Raw genomic sequence first — 21,368 nt, forward strand, 5'->3', positions numbered from 1 at the left:
GAGCACGTCTGGCGCTGCTGAATAAGTATAACTGAAGACGAATCTCCGTTGGCAAATCTAATCAGGAAAGTTGCTAATTGAAGGCAAACTCAAGGTGCTAAACTCAAATACGCCTTCGGACTTTTTTGTACCTTGCAAAGCTTCTTATACATGCGTACTGCGCGTACCTTATAACACGCAGTTGGGAAGGGATGGTTTTTACTTGTCCGGTTAGCTTAGTTCTTCCTCCTTTTACGTTTGTAAGAATAAAGAGAGACTTAAAGGGAGCAGCGGCCAATTAGAAGTGTCTACATGAAAACGTGAAATGTTTGTTGCCCTGCGTTTGTGGGAGCTTCTCGTTGCTTTTTTTTTATGTTGCTCAAGTCGAAAAGAGCAGCTTTGTGTGTTAACTTGGGGTGAATGGAGGAGGTTACCTTGCGATCGAAGACATATTAGTCTAGTGAGATGAGTTCGTTAGCAAAGCGCGCAAAGCCTATTGTCGAAATTAAATGCCCCTATATTTTTTCTCGTTTCTAGGAGTTAATTAAAAAAGCGCTAGTTAGTAGCACTGTCGCATATGAGTATTTTAACATTGCCGCTTTTTCAAATATTCACTGCGTCCTACCTTATTTACCTTATATGACGTTTTTTATAACGCCTAGAAGTGGCTGCTTTCTCTGTAAGGAGTTATTGTTACTGCGCCAAATATCTTACGACGGGTTACAGCCGTTACTTCGAGAATTTTATTATTTTATACCGCCTTATGAACGAAGAGTAGTTACTTGGAAATTTCGTTAACTCTAACACTGGAATATAAACATGGAGGACAAGCATAAGGCTTTATGCTCACATCGAGTCCATTAAAAAGTTTACCGAATCCTTATTTTATTATACAATGTTAATGTTGCCATATTCTTTTCCTAGCCCTGACCATAGTGAGAAGGCCTGTTCTTCTTTGACGAACTTTAGTTAATGATCTCGCGCCTAATAGTAAAATATTAAACAGTTTTCGGCGATAATGGCAGTGTACCGGTGACGTTCATAAGGACACTCAAGTCGAGGAATAAACTTCGTGGGTAGAAATGAGCCTTATTCAATAGGGGCCAGTACCACCTTTAGCTCCGCCCAACCTCTCAGGGGGCTGCGATCCGAGCCGGACCCGCTGTGACGAGATGCTGTCCTCGGACTCGGTCTTCTGCTTCTCGAAGGGCCAGCAGTCCTGGAGCGAGAGGGCCAAGCTTCCCGAGGCGCGGGCTTTTCACGGGGCCGCCGTGGTGGACGACCAACTGTACGTCGTCGGAGGTCGCGACCATAGTGGCAGGTGAGCATCGATAGAGTAAAGCGCGCCCGATGGAAACGAGCCGTTTACAGGGACAACTTACGCCTTCGAGAGATATCGCCAAGAACAAAACATCGAATTGTGTTCACAACGCCAAGTCAGTAAGACTGCTGACACAGCTGTCTCCGTCTCCCCCCCCCCCCCCCCCCCCCGCGCGCGCACGCACGCACGCACGCACGCACGCACGCACGCACGCACGCACGCACGCACGCACGCACGCACGCACGCACGCACGCACGCACGCACGCACGCACGCACGCACGCACGCACGCACACACGCACGCACGCACACACACACACACACACACACACGCACACGCACACGCACACACACACACTTTCCTCCTCTCCACCCTCTTTTTCTTTGTACCTCGAAAGTCGGCTTCGGCAGGTCATTTCACCGAGGCAATTAAAAGTCAGGTCCTTTTTAGCGAAGACCCTGTAAAGCGTGCTCCGTTACATACATACTGTGTCTGCAACGAAGCACGCTTTACAAGAGAAAGAAGACAAGCTGACATTTGTCGTAAACTACGCTTTACCAGTGGAAGAAGAAATGCTGACATTATCGACTAGAAGAGGTATCCCAATTCTCTTTGGCGAAAGTCTTGTAAAGCATGCTCTGTTACTTATATTATGTGCGTGCAACAAAGCACTCTTTACATGAGGAATACGAAAATAGTTAACTTGACGAGGTGCTCGTGGTTGACGACATTTTGAATTGGTACTAGCGCTGCGATTTTCTTTCATATGTGATTTCATATGTCTTTCAAATTCATTGGCCGCGGGCAGAAGGTACAAATCCAACTCCATGAGGAACTTTTTCGTGAAAGTGAAGGAGCTCTACACACTAAGCTTGGTGAACCATGCTATATCGGACCATGACCATGACATGATCGGACATGACCATGCTATATCGGAAGCATTTGTCTTACTTTGCCCAGCAAGGAGAAGGCGGAAGCGCATGCAATATTCTGCAGGCTGGAGGGCAGTGACCTTGGTGTTTTCGTCACCTTAATCAAGTGACAGTGGAAGAGACGAATGACAGCCATTCTAAGAAAGTAGGAAAATGTCACCTGTAAAGCTCTCAAGTCTTGACCACAATCAAGCTCTCAAGTACCTCCACCGGGTGCTTGGTTGGACAAAAGTGACTCCTAATCTTGCCAAAATTGGTTCCTGTGTAATAACATTGCGTAGTTATCAAATTCCGGCATGCAGCGCAGCGCACACTACTAGACAGACAGCACGCAAAAACCTTTCTTTATGTGAAGCGTAATCAGACACACACGATATATATATATATATATATATATATATATATATATATATATATAGATATATATATACCTATGTAACTATGTACCTATATAGTATTATTACCGCCGCGGAGCCGTCCACTACGGCATGCCTTATAATCAGAACTGGTTTTGGCACGTAAAACCCCTGAAAGAAGAAGAAGTTAATATATATATATATATATATATATATATATATATATATATATATTAATAAAGTGAAGCATTCTGGTCGAATGTAGACAGTTTTTTTTTCTAGCGCATACCTGACCATTTTCGCGGGCTGATTCTGAAGGCAGTGTAGCCTAACACAGCGTCTGAAACCACAGGGACCTAGGAATACATTTGGGGCGCGCAGCTCTTATCGAACGCCCAGATAGCACCGATGAAACAATGTGCAATCACTTATCGCTTGACAAATCCGCCGGATTTGTCAAGCGATAAGCGATCGAATTCTAGGCATTATGCATCTGGGTTATTCCACAACTGTGCATTGACGTCATCAATGACGTACATTGAGCTTACTTCACCTTAACTAGTGAACCCACCAGTGATGTCACCAGCCAAGGCACGGTCGAAACCACAGCCAAGACATATATATATATATATATATATATATATATATATATATATATATATATATACCTATGTAACTATGTACCTATATAGTATTATTACCCGCCGCGGTGGCTGCGGCGGAGTTATGGCTGCCAATTTTTTTGACATACGCATACACCTAGATGATGTCCCAACGAGATATTTAACCGACAGAAAACGTATTGACAATGTTCCTAGTTCAACTAATACTTTAAATGTCTGGCGCTTTTATAATTATTAAAAAGCACTAACAAAACTGTTTTTTATAAGGTTCACGGTGAAGAAGTACCATGCCTGTGCTATCCGTTCACAAACTTTTACACTTTACTTCTAGGATGACAGCTTTGACCTCAATTAAGACGTACGTACGTGCTGCAGCAGACATGAAAATTTAAGCACTCGTTTCCAACCACTGCTCAGTGTACCAGCGCACGTTCTCATTATTCGTGCATTCCGTGCGCGCGAATGTGCCTGAAGGTTTTATAGTAATGACGTAGGCGGAACATAATGCGATATCCGTTGGTGGTCCGTAAACATAGAGATTTAAGATTTTCTTTTCTTTTCTGTCTAGTTACCTCGATACGGTTGCAGTGTACAGCCCCATGCTGAATGCTTGGTCTGTGCTGCTGACTTTGCCGGTTGCTCTAATGGGAGCTGCGGTTGTGGCGTACCAAGGGAGAATATGGGTGATCGGAGGAGTCGTCCTGGACAAGAAAGGTGCACCCGCGAATTCTCCCAAGGAGCGCCCGCTGGACGATGTGTTTATCGTTGACACGCGCCGTCGCAGGTGAGCTCCGACAGCACGGTGCTTTAGCTAAGTTTTATTCGTTAAGCTTATGATGTCTGGCGAGGATGATTATCAAAATGAACATCGTTCTTAGTCGTTGAAGTTAAACCTTCTCAAACTATACACGGGCTCCTTAGTGGTGGCTTCTTCTTATGTCTCGCGGCGATATTGCCCGCGTCAAATTGTGGGCGTAAACCTAAATCTTGGGGCACGGGCACTGATTGGCTCAGCGTCCATCGAGACGCAGCCTTTCAGGCTTGAGTAATGAACTTCTGCTCATCAGAAAAACATCATAACTGCCCAGTCATTGCGGCAACTAACTATTTGTCGTTAGCTGCGGATACCGTTCACGTGCACTTTAGTGGGAGAGACTTTGAAGGACGCAATAGGCGCTCAAAATAGACAAAAAAAAAAAACACTGCGTCCCAGCATGCAGAACAATACCATGCCTTAAAAAAAAATAGCAGGCCGTAAGACATCTTTGAAAAAAGACAAGCTTTCCAATAAAATATTATTTATTCTCGGCAAACTATAGTCTGGTGATGATGAATTCAGCTGTGAAGGCTTTGATGTGGATGTTTTCGGCCGAAAATAATTTTTCGCTTCAAGTATTTTGTCATACCTTAAAAATAATTGCGGAATGTGGATTACAGGTAACGTCGTGATAGCCAGCTATTTGTGTGGCGTTAGTGAAAGACTTAGGCTTATTCTTGACTATAGAGCTGTTTTGCATGACCCGTGGGAAAGAGGCGTTGACAAGGCTTGAACCGAGATTTCACAGAGCCTTGATTTCTGTCGGGGTCTAGCTGAATTCACCAATCTCGCTCTGTGTCACTAGCACAGTTACAGGCTCATCCATCTTTTTAACGACGGTTTGTCATTATTCGTAATCTGGCAAAGTGGATCACCGACTTCATTGCGGCTGACCGGATCAGCAACATGAGTCGAAAATTTAATGTAAATGTATACAAAAAATTGCCGCTGATTACAGTACGATGTTTCCGAAACTTTGTTTGACGTTTTATGTAAAGAACTTAATGACCACTTCGCTTCTTTCTTATGCTTTTACCTTGCCATCGTCTTCATTTCAGTCTGGTATTTTGTACATCTGCTGCTTAAGAAGAAGTTTTAGCCTGAGACCAACTGTGATTTCCTTATTCATACACGTGTAAAACGCAAAAAATACTTGTATGAGACAACCGCTTGACAGATTTGAACCGAACTTGTTGTATTTAAGAGGAATAGGTAAGTTTTAGCAGCAATAAGATGCAGAAATTTGATTTAGGACTTCGAATTTTATACAGAAGTTGCCGTAAATAGGCATGTTCCGAAACAAAGTAGAAGCACGGAGTTTACAAATCTCTAAGTGTGCACCAAAAATAGATATCGCAGTTCGTAAACTGCGTCTGTTAGAGGATCTCAAGCGGACAAGCTTGCTGTATGAGTTTAGAAATTACGTGAACTTGTTGCAATGTTTACAAAGGTCTTGCAAAAGTTCTACTCCCAAATTGATGGTGCGTTTCAGTGCGGTGTATGACACACCAATTTTCTCTGGTTTAACTGTATTGGTACATGTAGTTTACAGAATTGTGATATCGATTCTCATTGCTAAGTTAGTTTCGTAAACTTCATAGTTAGGTGTTTTTTTTAATATCGCAATCTTCAAGATTTTGTTCTTAACAAATTGATGGGCACAAAAGAAAAATCCTCTTCCAGCAGTCACTAGCTTATAACGTTTTCTTTTAAATGAAATAAATCTTATGAGGACTGGCGGGGTAGTTGCCGGGCAAAAGGGTTTCTCGGTTCTCATGTATTTAGGTTGGAGCTCCGGAGCTAAAGCGTCCTCTAAACAATACGCCTCGCTGCGCTTAAACATAAAAAAAAACAATGCCGGTTAAGGTTGTTGACTCTAGCTCTCACGTAGCGAAGTGCACCCTGCAACACTGAGCAAAGCAGTGAGCGACGTAAATGTCTAAGACAAGTGGCAACGCAAGCATTAAATTACCAAAAGAGCTCCATTAGACAACACACAATGTGGTTAGAAAAGTTCTGATAGAAAAATCTGCTGCATTCGGAAATAACACGGAATTTAAGCCGGAAGCTTTTGTGAAAGCCCCGAGGAAAGCGGCCCAGATCTCGGAAAAAAAGAAGACCACGTGATTTGCGATGACACGCTGTGAAGATATTGTTTGTGCTTCTTGAGCCTGAGAGATGATCAGAACAGATCAAATTTCAGTTACGTCTGTCTTCGCTTAAGTCACTCTTTTCTTTTTTTACTCATCTCTAAAAAATGATTCATTCATTCATTCTGAAAAAAAAAATGCGGCGTAGCTTGCACTAGTGGCGCAAGGCTAAAGACACCGCGGAGCTGATCGGTTCCTAGCTGGTCGTGGCTATACGAAGTGATGATACGAAGTTATACGAAGTAATGCCAAGGGATGCTAAGAATTTCCTCGTGGCCCGTGACATCGGGGAACGCCTCGCGAAGCACTTGCAGTCCGAGCTTACGTAGGGGAAGTGGGACAAAAGCTATGCACAGTGTACGGGCGGCGCGCAGCAGACGACACGCCGGGATGACGTCACGGCGCATGCGCAGTAGCGCGCAGCTGGCGGGAGCTCGGCGGATGTCTGTGTCGGGCGAAGCGAGCGTGCACCTGCGCCGGCGGTTACTAGGCAACGGGAGGTGACGTCATCGCTACTAGGTTGGGCCAGGTGGTGCGCAGCTGTGGCTTGGTTGTTGCTAGGCAACGGCGCGGAGTTCTCTGCGGACTTCGGACGTTTCTCCTGCAGCTATAACAGCTTCGCTGTTAAAATTCGCCTTGCAGGTGCTTTAAAGGGCCTGCCCTCCCTTTCCCTTGCGCCTTTGGAGCTGGCGCCGTCAGTGCCAACCAAATCTGGCTCTGTGGTGGCTTGACTCCAGACGAGAGAGGCAAACTAAGGAGCACGTGCAACATCTACGTTCTCGACGACGATACCTGGGTGTTCTACGACGTCCTTTCCCTCAACAGGCACGCTTTTCCGGCTGCCAGCTACGGTAAATCATTCAATGAATCAATCAATCACAACTTCGGTGCATGCGCACCACTTGGCAAGCAAGAACAGAAGGACAAACACGGACACCACGTGGCGCAAACTTCTGATTTTTTTTAAAGCGAACGTTTCAATATTTACGTAGGGTTACCAGCGCATGCTCAAAGCATACACACATTATTCTCTTAAATCCCAGGGAGGCTGTTTTCCTGTCGCCAACCGCTTTGTCTAATATGTCGAATATCGCCATTGGCTTTTACGTGATCTTACGAACAGCTTGAGCGTAAGAACCTTTCTGCGAATACAGGCAGCTCTCTCCTTTTCTTTTTTTTGTCGCTGTGTCATTGAAAGCTTGGATACGCAAAGGTTTCCAAGTCAAGCTATCGACTGCGCTTCAATAAACTCTCCACTTTGGTAATTACAGCTTTTTCACCAAATGACGGCGTTATCAATTCAGCGTACACAACCAAGCCACATAAGTGTCTGAAAAGGTAAGACGAGCACTCAGGGTAATTTGTTAGATGTGAATCGAATGTTTAATTGTGCATATAGGAGTTCGAATATTTTTTAGGACTTAGTTGGTATGCGCGGTAGCTTAGAGTAAAATGGCCAGTCCTTTTTAAACATATTTTTCTTTTATGAAGACGAAGAAAAGCGCCCGAGCTTCTTCCCCTCTAATTCTTGCAGCACACAGTCCCTCCTCAGAGTAACGATACTATCTGTAAGCAAGGCACGTACGGAAATGTAATTTTGCTTTTCAAAATGAGCAACGAATAGATAGGAGCAGCTTAAGCATAAAAAAAAAACTTGTTTTATTTGTTAAACCGTCTATTTCTACCTAATTTGAAATATTTTACCGTACCAATGCTTTTGCAAGTGTAACTTCAAGCCCTTTTTGATCATCGTTAGCTCGTCCAGTGGTGCCCTCTTTTTCTCCTGGCGCTTCGGGCGATGAATCAAATTTTAGGGCTGCATCCTATCCGAAGCGTAAGCACTTCACGTCGCTTGCCATATCTTTCATTTGTTTTTGCGTGAAAAATATCTTAATGCACAAGGGCAGGGTTTCATTAGCATCTACGCACTCGAAGCAGAAATTCGCATCTTCGATGCACACACGCACTCGAGCTAGGAAAAAAAAAAAGTACATTGCGCGTTTGAGTGAGAGAGTGAAGTGTGCTAAGCACAAGCAGACCAGAGAAATCAATTTGTTTCTTTTTCTGCGTTCAAGTGCCGCTCACCCTTCATTCCCTCGTTGCGTTATACGTTGCCCTCCCGAGCGCATCATTACTGTTTGATTACTTCCGTGGCAGTGACCACTGTATAGCCGGGAGCATTCAATCATGCCCGGAAGCGCTCTCGGAGAGTTAGCACAACGGCATATGGGCCACCTTCGGGCAAATCGGTAATGAAGTCGAGACGGATAGCAAGCTTGTTGTTCAGTAACATAGTTTGGCCTTGCTCGTTCTGCTAGTGCTAGTAATTTTTTCTCGTCTTTTCTAGCACTCCTTGATTGTTTAAAAGTTATAAATTATACATTTGTGTTCACACGTATAGACTCAATGTAAAGGCATACAATTTTTGTGCTTTTGCGTGTGTGGCAATACGCGATAAGGGACCAGTGAACTTCATTTTCACCTTTTATATTTGTTCAACAACCATGATTAGGAGGCATTGCGTGTGCAAAAATGCTGACAGTTTCTTTCACTTCAAAACAGTGTACCACCTGCGTTGGACTGATCGTTATAACTTGTACTAACCATCTACGCCGGCTTTCTAACTCGAGAGTCACAAGCAGCCTTTTGTGGGGAAGGGGAGGGGGGGGGGTTATAGAGCTTTGAATCTCCTCGGGTGATGTGCACGTTGTCTTTCAAAAGTGATGCTGAAAACAAGCACACGTGGTTGAAGAGCGTACCACTTTGCCCAGTCGTTAAATTTATGCCATTCGCCTGGGGCGATTGTTACTGATGGAACTGTCTACGGCTTTTCCAGGTGATTTGAGATCATGGGCGCGAATAAAAGGCAACCGCTCGCGCAGTACCATCATAAAATAAACCGAACACCTGACATTCTTTTTCACTGCGGCTTCAAGAACAAGACAACTGTGGAAGACGCGTGCTTGCCAAAATAGACCTAATAGACTTCTTTCTATTCCTGGTGGTCGACGAGGTGGTACTGGTTGACGACGCTGCTATTGCGGCGAACGCCGTACGAAAGTATGCGCATCAAAGATGTGGCTGAAATCAGACATCCTACATACGCAGATCAATTTGTTGTCGAAATGGGAGCCCCCTAGTGGAAACATTCGGCAAACTTCGTGTCGTGAACGGGAGCATATGTTGGCCTCTGAGATCTCCAGTGGTGTGCAGGAAAATTATAGTAGAAATGAGCTTGTTCAGAGAAAACGCGCCTTCTGGTAGAAAGACACGGCAATTTCAATGCAACCGCAAATTACGGACTACATTTTGAGGTAGGAAATTGCCTCCGAAATCATTCGCACAACGCCTTGCACCGTGCCGCAAGTCTCGTAGGCAATATACTGACTTCCAGAGTTTTTCGCATCGATTTCTAGAGGTGGCGCTTTGACTCCGAACTCACTAGCACAACGCGCTCATATTCGAGGCTTCTGGGTACTCTGAATGGAAACTAGTTAAAGCTAGTCACTGTTGCTCAGCAGGGATTACATACGCTAATAGTTGAGGCACATTAATTTTGTGTTAGCGTCAAAGTGACTCTAACCTTTACCTTTATGCACCTTTACGACTTACTAGCATTTCGGTTCCCCTTCCCATTTCTGATAGTTCTAACTATAGACAAAATTGCATTCCACTGTTATTCTGTTATTTGGTAGGAAAGAGCAAACATCTTCGAGTCACTGGCTTCTACCAGCCATACTATATGCTTCCCTGCATACAAGAAAAGGGACTGCTGCGAGACATCAAAGTACAGTAAGGTGGAAACAATTAAAACATTGTAATTGGATTAGACCTTCTTGACCTCTGTATTTTTTTATGCCAGGAAATAAACAAGACGCCAGCCTGTTGCTGCGTGTAATAGTTATGCTGTCATTGATTTCGACTTTCTAATTTTTTTGAGACAGTCACCCGCGCACTATTATTTGAAAAAGAACCGCCAATCTGCTCGCTTCGCTACTGATCAGCAACCGTGGCGCCTCGGCTGACCGAGCAGAGAGACCAAAGTCCGCGCTTTTCCAAGTCACACACAGATGGCGCCACAGCCTTCCAAAGATTGATTACGGCTGCCGCGGTCGACGTTGATAATGATTTATTAGCATCCCCTTCGAAACAGGACGGCGACAAATAGTCAACTAGCTTGCTTGAGCTAATCAAGTAATCTATACATTTTAACACGAAAGTGTTTTATGCCGGGGTCCACTAAGACTTCACTGACGTATTTCCGTCACGGAAATACGTCAGCTTACAATGTACACGAACATAATACAAAGAAAGAAACCAGAAGAAAAAGTTCCACAAACATGCAAAATTTGGAAATCGAACCCACGACCTCTCGGTCCGCGACGATAGATCGCCGAGCGTTTAACCCATTGCGCCACAAACGCATTTGCAGAGAGCTACACAGACGCGCCTTATTGCCTCCTAAAAAAAACTATGCCTGGGACGTGAGCCGGAGACGCGGCGCCCTACCCTTTCCGTTTTCCTCCTCTCCACTTAGTACAACCCCTAGAGCCTCTCGCGTCGAACGCTTGCAACACACCTGCGGCGGCGGCGCGTCGCCATGCCATGGTAACTCGAGCAGACGACGCACGCCCGCCCTTGCCTACCGTGATCTTTGCTTCACCAGACGACATTCATGCTACATATTGTGGCGTTGAAGTGACGGTCTTTGTCAGTAGGTAAAGAGAGAAGGTGACTAGGGAAAGCAGTAGCCTTTATTTGGACGAACTTGTGCCCATAAGCGAGCTTCTGGCGAAACTATTCGGCAGCGGCAAACACAGCATGCGCGGTTGACCGTCGGCAGAAAGAATGCCAGCGTTCTTCAAACGCATCTCCAACGCGCTAGCCACGCGACGCTGTACACGAGTTAAAGACGAGTTAAATTTTGAGCGTAGCTCTCTTCGCCACGCATTTTTTTTTTACCACGAACTAATCCTGACAAAATTTTAACTCTTCTTCGAAAATCCGCCAAGTGACTGTAATGCTCAAAACTTCAAAACTCGTTACACGGCATTGTCGAAAGACGGCCGAACGCTTATAAAAAGCTAGGACTTGACCCGGGCGGCATCTTCTGCCGGACGGCCCAGAGCTGGTCTTCCTTCGAAGAAAAATTTTGTCACGCAGCAGGCGCGCGCTCTACGCCGTACCTCCAATGCACGCCACGAGCGCGCAAGCAACCGCCTGCACAACGCGTAGTTAAAGTGGCGTAGTCAGCTGCGCCGACACAGCGTTGCCGACAGCGTCACTCCGGCAGTACAGTTGCTAGCGCCAACACGCGGCGCCCGCTCGCAACGCGCGGCAGCGTACCTCCAATGGCAAAGCAAGCGACGTCCCAGGCATAGTTTTTTTAGGAGGCATTGGCCTTATATATCTAACACTCCTCCGTGTACCCGCGCTCTTGCTCGGGGCGGTGCCGCCGCCTACGAGCAGAAAGGAGAAGTACTGCATTATGACACTAACGCGCACCGACAGTGAACGCTTCGGTGGTCTCAGCACTACGACGCCTCGATGCCAGCATTCGAAGGGACGCTGGCATCAAGAAGCACTACCAACGCCACCTAGGTGGCGTTCACCGTACTCAGCACAGCGGAGCGTGGCCTCCGCAATTAGCTCTGAAAATGTTTCTGAAGTTGATCGCGGAGGCTGCAATTACGACGCGCTGTACGCGCTGATTTGACTCGGTGACGATTCAGTTACGTGCTTTGTCTTGCGCGTTGTATTAGTGTGTCAGTTACGTGCTTCGTCTTTCGCGTTGTGCTAGCGTGTGCAGCGTAGTGCAGCTTCCATATGCACGACGGTTGCTCATGGTCATCGACGTTGGTAGTCGTGATGGAGGAGACGTGCCACCAGGCGTCAGCGTGGGTGCATCAACGCCTAAGGGCGCTTTAGCCACAAAACACCAATAGACATTATATATCAATGTGCAATAAACATTACACTACTTCTGTGAAGACACGTTTCACTTTCGTGTTCTATACCGATTCCTATATAAGAGGGATCAACCACATTTTTTTATCAGTCCTGCATTTTGTTTGTCTCCTTACAGCCTGTATAGCTAAAGTTAGCTAAAGTCCCAGCTAAAGTTAGCCATGCTAACTAAAAAAATGCGGTGCAAGATCGTAATATAAAACCAGCGGTTTTCAATTGTCAGAGGTCTGACTGTTGAACCCCGCAGGTGTAATAATTATATGTTGCACCGTGATTTTGTAAAAAAAAAACTTGGAGTACGCGATAGCGTTATTGGACGCCGTTGACACCGAAACCGACACCGTATTTTCTGCGACATGGGGCCCGATCAAAATTTAGAAAGGCTCGGTTCTCAACATTCCCCTGAATGTTGCCTAGAACCGAAATACAACGAAACACCATCAGAATTGGAGGACGCTTAAGCTTCGCCTTAAAGAGTGGAACGCGATAGCATTCAAAGATCCCTGGCTGCTTATCAAGTTTTTTTCTCATATTTTCAAATTGCAAGCCGACGCTCTCACGTCTGTAGGTTGTGGTTAAGTCGTACTTGATGATTTTTCTGACGAATTTTATTTTGAGAAATTAAAATTTCGTTCACTAACGCCTTACGCCACACGGAGGGCCTGTGTGGACGGACGGGTCGTTTTGGATGATGTGGTTCGGCATTATTATTTCTGCCAAGCGCCGATGCTTAACGCCGACGAAGAGACCGACACCGACGCCGGATTTTCTGCGACACGGGGCCCTTAACGCTGGCGCGTTAATATAATATTATTCTTGGAACAGCTTGGATAAATTTAGATGGGACACCTTGTATAGTTAACTATACCTATAACGAATGCGGTCTTGTAAATTTCTTCTCTGCTTTCTTCCAGAAATACTATAAACATATCTTGCTTATTCGACAGCTGACCGGGTTAATGCTTCCATCTGTTTTAAATCCCAGTACTTATGGAAGCTCACTGGATGAATCCCTTCGTATTTCATTACGATGTGATGTGTTGTCTCCGGATTTTTGCTGCAGCACACCTCGATCCTGTGGCGAATTTATACTCCGGTAGTTTTGTCCTTAGAAAACAAGCTCGGGCCCCAAATGGCAAGGTTTTGCTCTTTGTGTTATCGTACAGATTTTCCTTTCCAGCTTATTTCTTGACATTTTTGTAAATCTCCATGGTCTTCTTTGTTTCCATCATTTGCAATTTGCATCCAATTTACTGTGTGTTTTTGCCACTTTTATTTTGATGATTCCGGGTTGTCGACTTACCCTGTGCCTGGTTGGCAATTTTATTGACCTCTTCATCGCTGCTGGCGAGCATGTCGCTCCCTCTCACTGGAAACGGGAAAAGCATGTTGTTGACTTTATGACCTCCGAGATTTAAGTCATGACCTCCAAGACAATGCGCACCACCCAATCCCAGAGGCCATGTTCGTTTTTGCCTTTACTCTGTAGAGGCCCTCTGGTGCCTTTCGTGCTGCCTGGACAATTTCTGTCTGCACAAATTTAAAATTCTACAGAGGTCTGCTCAAATTCTGGCTACGTAAGAAACACACTGTTGGTAAAGAGTAAATTGTTATCTTTAGCGATGAAGAGATTGTCGCTATATGCCTGCCAAAAAGAAAACAGCCATCAAAGAACTGCTTGTCGGAATACGTATTCTCATGGAGGTAATTTTTTCCTTCCTCCATGCGTATTCTTAAAGGCAAATTTTGAAAAAGAAAAAGAAAAGCTGCTGCAACTTGTGTAGGATGGCAAATGTGATGAAAAATTTAAACTTTATAGGGAGCACAACAGTCCAAATTTTGACGCTGCCTAACCTTTTCATTACCAGATTAATCAATTTAAGAAACAGATTAGTCAATTTGATTTGCAGTTGTCGTGCTTGTTTTAATTTGTTTAACATTTCCAATTTTGCTACTAACAACATCATGCATGGTCTAAAATGACTATTAAACACTTGACCAGTCTTGACAAAAAGAAAAAAAAAAGACAATCTTTGGCAGGTTGGGAAATCGGGAAAATAAAACTTCGACTGTAGGTGTCGTCGAAAGTGGCCTCCAGTGCTCTCTAGCACTTCTTCAATAAATAGGCACAGGATGTGCGCTTTGGTTGGCTCCACAACGTAATTTTTAAATGACAGCAGCAGTGAAGACACAGAAGCTTCTCTCGGGTTGTCAAATTTCCGATCCGACGTATAGGCTACTTTAAAGACGTTTCAAACAATGGTAGGGGCTCATGAGTGCATGTTATTTTGATAATTGTGTTTGACTAATATCAAGTGCAACTTTATTTTCAAACTGTGGGTTGCTTTTATCCATCAGCACTTCGACAGCGTAGTCACAAATTATTACGAGCAATTCTTCCTGTCGTGTGGGGTGCTTCTCGCTCACACAAAAGCATGCAGTCGATCTCAGACCGACCTTCGACGGAAGCTTGATTGGCTGTCTAATCGCTTACATGTTGAACACCTGTGCAAGCGCCCTTATTCATTACTGTCCAGTATCGTACAACACTACCCACCATGGTTGCTTAGTGGCTTTGGTGTTGCGCAGCTAAGCACGAGGTCGCGGGATCGAATGCCAGCCGCAGCGACCGCGTTTCGATGGGGGCGAAATGCAAGAACGCCTGTGTACCGTGCATTGGATGAACGTTAAAGAATTCCAGGTCGTCAAAACAAATCTGGAGTCCCCCACTGCGGCGTGCCTCATAATCAGATCGTGGTTTTGGCACGGAATTCCCCATAATTTAATGAAAATATCTTGTCCAACACTTCACATTACTGTACCTCACTGCATAGGAACGGAACAAAGCACGTAGAGGCTCCAGCGTCAGTTCAACGCGCACTAGACCATCTTGATTGCAGAGAAAAGCTGATCGAAAACAATAATCGAATATGAGGAGGCTTCTGCATGCTCCTTGACCCGGCAATCATTGCCTTGTGAGCCCAGAGGATGCAGTACAAAACAAATCAGGTGCTTGCTGCAATGAGTAAAAACAAAACCTACCTGTAGACTAGGAACTTACCCGTTTTCACATTTGCGAAGCTACTCCTTTCCCGCGTTGCATTAGCATCACTGTAGCTTGTACTGATGCCAACAAATTTTCATAAGAATCTTTTTTGCGTAATCTGACAAAAGTTGGAAAGTGGGAACCAGGTGCATATTTAGTGTACTTCAGAGTTTCTTTCTTTCAGTATTTATTTTAAAAATACCAAAGTATTAATTTCATTCGTGTTCGTTCAGGTGGTTCTTTGAAGCTTCACATAAGAATTCTCAAAAATAGCATGAGAAATTATTACGTGCGTTACACTCATTCAAAAGACCATTTATCAGGCTGTAATTTTAGGTATCGCAGTATACGATGCGGCTACTAAGTCTTCAGATAAAATGTTAACACATAAAATCACCTAAAATGAGCACATTTTCCGCGGTAACGAAATAGTTAAGAACTCTAGAACGTCTCGTGACGGTTCGAGCTTGATCTGAAAAAAGGGTGTTTTCTTTATAAATTCAATACACATGAAATCTGAAACACAGAAACCTTGCAAATAGGAAGGTGCTTAAACGGTGTCAATGAGGTTCGTTGAATTGAAAAGAAACAAATTGAAAACCTAACAATTATTTCGCAAATTTCATTAATTCAGCAGGTGTTTTGAAAAGGCTCGTCTGCAATTCGATAACTATACAGCAAACGCACATGTGGCAATCTCGCAAATCGTGGTTAGGTAGTATGTAAATTGCGCCAAATGAAAATGTTAGGTAGCACAATGCGGGTGCTTGTTACTCTGGTTAAGTGGGTTTTGAAAAATTGCATATACAAAATACGGTTGCAGTTTAGCTAGCTATGCGCACACAAATCCGTCACCTTTAAAATCACTATGATTTGCTGTTTCAATAATTTGCTTATATGTGTTTCCAAAGGGCCAGGAAACTCGTCCTTTTAGAACCTAAGTTTTGCAGTGCTTTCACTTCCTAGGAAATCATTCGAGATAAATGGAGGAAAAATTGATTAACAGGAAATGTGGGTAGTACGTCGGAGCCTCCAGTCTGCGGGTTTTGCTTGCAGCGTCAGGCGGCGTCAGGGATTAAATCAAGATTCTCCACTTATGAGCTGCTAAAATTTGAGATTCTTTTTAATTCGACAGATTTTATGCAAACTATTTAGTTTTTGCTTAGTGACAGCACATCATCCTTACACAAGTGAATACGCAAGCGTTACACAAGCGTTAGCGTTAAGCCAGCCCTGAAAACGCCTGCCAATACGCTTTTACATGTCTTTTTTATTTTCCTTCTACACGAATTGAAAACCCGATTTAAAATCACCGCACAACCTCTATAATTACGCCAATGCACTGCGTGACTCAGACCGTCATGACGTCAATGCGACGTGCCAGACGGGTGCTACATGGACCGGATTGCTGATAAGTGGCAACACTGGCTCGCCACGCTATAGGAAACGTTTGCGACACCGTCACTTCTATACTTCACGCCACCGAGCGTGACCATCGGACTGTGGTCTTGCCTCTCTCTCTCTCTCTCTCTCTCTCTCTCTCTCTATATATATATATATATATATATATATATATATATATATATATATATCGCTTCTTTGTGTATAGTTACATTTCGAACGAGAACTTGCCTTGCCTGCGTCATTTCATGTCCCGTGGTTTTGAGGGTGTCTTGCCGCTGCAGTTAGGACACGATTTCACGTGTTATACCGCAAGAATTGCGCAATGAAGGTGTAGTTTTTTAAATTATTTAAATCCTGGCGTTTTGTGTGCGAAAACTACGATATGATTTTGCGGCACGCTGTAGGGAGGGACTGCGGAATAATTTTGACCACCTGGGATTCTTTGACCCATTGCAACGGTACACGAGTATTCTTGTATTCAGCCCCTATCGGAATGCGGCCGTCCCAGGCGGGAATAGAACCCACGAATTCGTGCTTAACAGAGCAACGCCGTAGCCGCTAAGCCATCGCGGCGGGTGAAGTGTAGTACTGGTGGAAGCTCTAGCTATCTCGGGCCACCGTACTTATGTATAGACACGCCACGAGTGCAAATGTGAACCCACTAAGTGTGAAAGAGATGGTCGAACAGTTATTCGAATTTGGACTGACCGGGTTCATTGAAGGAAGGAAGACAGAGGACACTAAAGAGGGAGGCAGATGACGCAGATGGACAGAGGACACTAATGAGAAACATGTAATCAGTTTGGATTGATAACAAGTTCTTCCTAAACTCTGTCTATATTCGTTAAATTCGCGTAAACAGGTTGATTAGTAGACAAGAAAACGAGGGCAAAACATTCCTGCTTCTATTTTCGCGTCAAAACCCAAGCCGGTGCGTCAGTGTGACGTCATGAATTGGCGCAATAAATGTTCTCGTAACTTGCTATGATTAGACTTCGGCTCTTTTACAACACATTGTAGTCTTTTTTCGACGAGCATTTAACTAGGCCACAGCAGGCGCCATCGAAATCTATGACGTCACGGCATTGCTTATGCAAGAACTTGAAGGCGGCGTCGTCCCTAATCATTCATTTTTGTAATTTTCTTTTGTTGTATTGCCGAAACTCTTCTTGTGGTAATTAGAGATACTTTTTTGATATTGTTAGAACGCAATTTACCATAATACAGCTGAACTCACTTCTTTCGCTTTAGTGGCCCTTGAACGTTTGAGGCGACATTAAGAAGTCGGTAGATGCAGGCAGCCTTAGGTCGGGACATATATACTATAGTCAAATACGCATGAGATGCATCTGCAGTGGAGCTTTTTTTTAGCGCCGTTCATCAGGAAGAGAAATGCATTACGAGCGCAATGTTCGACAAAGAACGCAATCAGCCTGTGTGTAGAATGGTTGGTGCACCAGGACCGCTCCGCCACAGAGGTTTCTTCAATAAATGGGGCCGTAAACACTTGTAACGGCTTCCTGCGCACTTAAATGTTTTACACGACTGCTGAAGCGAGATGAATAAATGTTGCTGCACTTTGAGGTAGAATAAAGCTTTCCTTTATTCTTTTTTTTTTCATTTTTGGAGCAGCGCTAAACACACGAGATGGGCACGGACTGTCAGATGAAATTTATGTTGACAGGAACGCAATGGAAAGGCAACAACCCGCGTGGGTGGCTTAGTGGGTATAGCGTTTTACCGCTAAGCACGAAGCCGTGGGTTTGAGCCCCGGGCGCTTCGCGGCCTCATTTCAATTGGTCTGTTTTAGAGCCACCGGTAACACGTTAATTCTGTTTGCTTTAGGTACTCCAGGAGGATTAGTTCGCATACATAAGGTAGTTTCTTTCTAATTCATTGCTCTTTCTTACTCAGGGTATGCTGGAAATGCGAGTTGTATGCACCGTTGCTGTCATGGATATGGTTGAGAAATATCCGTCGAGAGAAAAACAATGATGTCTGGAGAAGTAACAACTATTCACGTTGGAGCTGTAGTCACCCAGACACGTTCGACGGTTACAGAGATACAGTGCAGATGACACGTAAAGCGCGTAAATCTAGTTACGTGATTGCGAATTTAATTTTCCTGTTGATTGAAGCGCGTCTTGACGTCACTCGCCAGATGGTACGTCCTTGGAACTGAAGGGCTCGGTCGGTTTAGCTCGAGCAATAAACTGTACCACGCGCTTCTATTGCAGCCGACATGTTTGTGATGGTGTTCGGAGGCGTGAGCACGAGCTACGAGGGATCCGTGGACGAGTGCGAGGTCTTCTACACTGGCCCCTGGCCACGGGAACCTCCGGCTCCGGTCCCCACCGTTCCGTCTCGCGGGCCACGCATGCGTAGTACTGCCTCCGAGGGGCGGGGCCACCCTCAATGTTCGCGACATCTGGCGGCGGATGTGTGAAGTTGCGCAGCCAACCTGACGTTCGCATTAGCCTGCGTTAACTCGATTTTCATTACATAACTCCCTGCTACTTCGTTTCTGTTATCCGTGCTCCATTTAGATGCAAATATAAAAACTCCGCTACCACGTTATTCACGGGGAAATGTTTTGTGTACCAGCTCTAATTAATATCCGGCTATATCTTTCTCCTCGTAAATCAGTCTAATCCCTTAAGCGATCTTAGAACTTTTGTACACACTCATGTCAACTATAAAATTATCGCTTGTGGAAACGCAATTGTCACAGGTCTCCCACAGAGCGCATTCAGAACTATTTGGTATCACCACTGGTAGTTTGTACATTTCTGATATAGTACATTCCCAACGACGTCATTACAAGATTTTGTTTACGCAATCTTTATTACGATATTATACTAATCAACTTTCTTTCGTATTTAGTGAAAGTAATTTATCGATAAATAATATTCCACTAGATTCGCTGTATTCATTCCCTAGAGTGCGTAATATAGTAATGGAAAAATTACTTCGGCAGGCATTTAAAGCTACTATGGAAACTTTTGCCAGATGCTTTGAAATTCTTAAATCATATCCTAGATTTAAGTTATCCCTGGTAAGGTTTTATTTTTAATAATCTTTATTTGTGGTTGATAGTCTTTCGTACTATTTTTGTTCCTTATTCTTGCATTGATCGAAATGTATTTTTTAATTTGCATTTGATACTGCTATGGTGTTTCAATTTCTTTTATCATCGTTTAAGATTTATATATAACTTGGTTCAATAAATTATTTTTAGACTGTTAATTTCGTATAGTAATTGCTTTTTAGGGTCCTTACTTTGAGATCCTTTTCTGTATATTTCATTGTATGTTTAACTTCTTGTGTTGTACGACAATATTGTGATTACATGTGATATGATTTGGTTTGTCTTGGAATAAATGCCCCTTCCGGAGGAACATGTCTACCTTGATGACGACAGACGCTCAGAAGCTGTAAGATTTTGGAACCTTACTCGGGTGTACAATCTTTTGGCTGCTAAAGGCAACAAGCAACATTTGGAGAAGCATGGTCGGTTTTGCACGCGCCTTGGCAGCAGTGAAACAGCGACCACAAGAAACGTTCGGTCCCGTGTCCTATGGGGTAGTCTAGTAGTGTATATCACACCGATCATAAAGCAGTAGTGAACATTGTTGTAAAGTAAATAATAATAAAGGCCGTGGTTAAAGTTACGTTGTAGTGTGTGAAATATCAAGTGCGCCGCAGTCACCGTGAGGGTGGCGTAAAAAGCTTCGCTTTCCAACCACCTTCACAGGGTGGATTGGCGGGCAATTTTTTGTGACAAGGTAGACTGTAAAAAAAAAAAAAAAAGAAAAGCCGGCAGATCCCATGCCCTGTGGGAATCGGTGTTATTCGAAGCAGTGCGCGGGGAGCCTACCAAGTTAATGAAACGACCATGAGAGCACCAAGACGTAGGCGGCTGTTTCATGACTTACATGACACGCATGTCATGTCATTCATGTCATGAGACCTCTGGAGTCCCTTTAGCTACGCCTAAGAGACCTTAAGGCGAAAGCCTTAGTCATGCTCACGACTATGACTTCGACCATCAATCATTCGTATTTTTTTCACTTAATTAGTACCACATCCGAACCCATTCCATTAGTTCCTGAGTGTTTCGCTGACTAATTGTCATTTTTGCTGAGTCATGGTCATGACTATGACTTCGACCATCAATCTTTAGCCTTTTAGTTCACTTAGTACTCACGTCCGAACCCATTTCAGTGGTTTTTGAGTGTTAATCTTTTTTTTCGCTGGGTCATTGTCGTTTTATGCGGCTGTTTCACGACCTACATGACACGCATGTCATGACATTCATGTCATGACATATCATTTATGTTCGTAATACACTCTTATTACACTATGCTAATTTTGGTACATCCCAAGTAAACGAAACGGCCATGAGAGCACCAAGACGTACGTGCCTAGATAGATAGATAGATAGATAGATAGATAGATAGATAGATAGATAGATAGATAGATAGATAGATAGATAGATAGATAGATAGATAGATAGATAGATAGATAGATAGATAGATAGATACTGTCAAAGTGGGAAATGTTCGCCAAGAAATGCTTCGCATTTCATACACAAACCCATCCTTGAAAGTTTATTCCCACAGTTTGGCGTTAAAAAAAAGGCGAGCAGAACACGTCCCTGATGTTTGTCATTTAAGCGAAGCTTCTTTAGTTTTGGAGAACAGTGCATTTAAACGCCACACATGGTATGTCTTTTTTGATTACGACGTCTCCATGAAATCAGGTTCTTGCGTGT

At 44.1% G+C, this 21,368-nt stretch overlaps 1 protein-coding gene across 1 annotated transcript in view; it reads left to right on the plus strand.

The window, feature by feature from the left end:
• Positions 1-19,784, plus strand: part of LOC119433138 (beta-scruin-like) — a 64,383-nt gene extending 44,599 nt beyond the window's left edge. The window contains 5 exon segments of the mRNA XM_037700275.2: positions 1,117-1,300; positions 3,779-3,994; positions 6,820-7,028; positions 18,832-18,914; positions 18,916-19,784. Coding sequence (XP_037556203.2) covers positions 1,117-1,300; positions 3,779-3,994; positions 6,820-7,028; positions 18,832-18,914; positions 18,916-19,059 — 836 coding nt within the window. The 3' untranslated portion in view covers positions 19,060-19,784.
• The last annotated feature ends 1,584 nt before the right edge of the window (positions 19,785-21,368 follow it).

The sequence above is a fragment of the Dermacentor silvarum genome, chromosome 11 (genome assembly GCF_013339745.2).
Source record: "Dermacentor silvarum isolate Dsil-2018 chromosome 11, BIME_Dsil_1.4, whole genome shotgun sequence".
NCBI lineage: Eukaryota > Metazoa > Arthropoda > Arachnida > Ixodida > Ixodidae > Dermacentor > Dermacentor silvarum.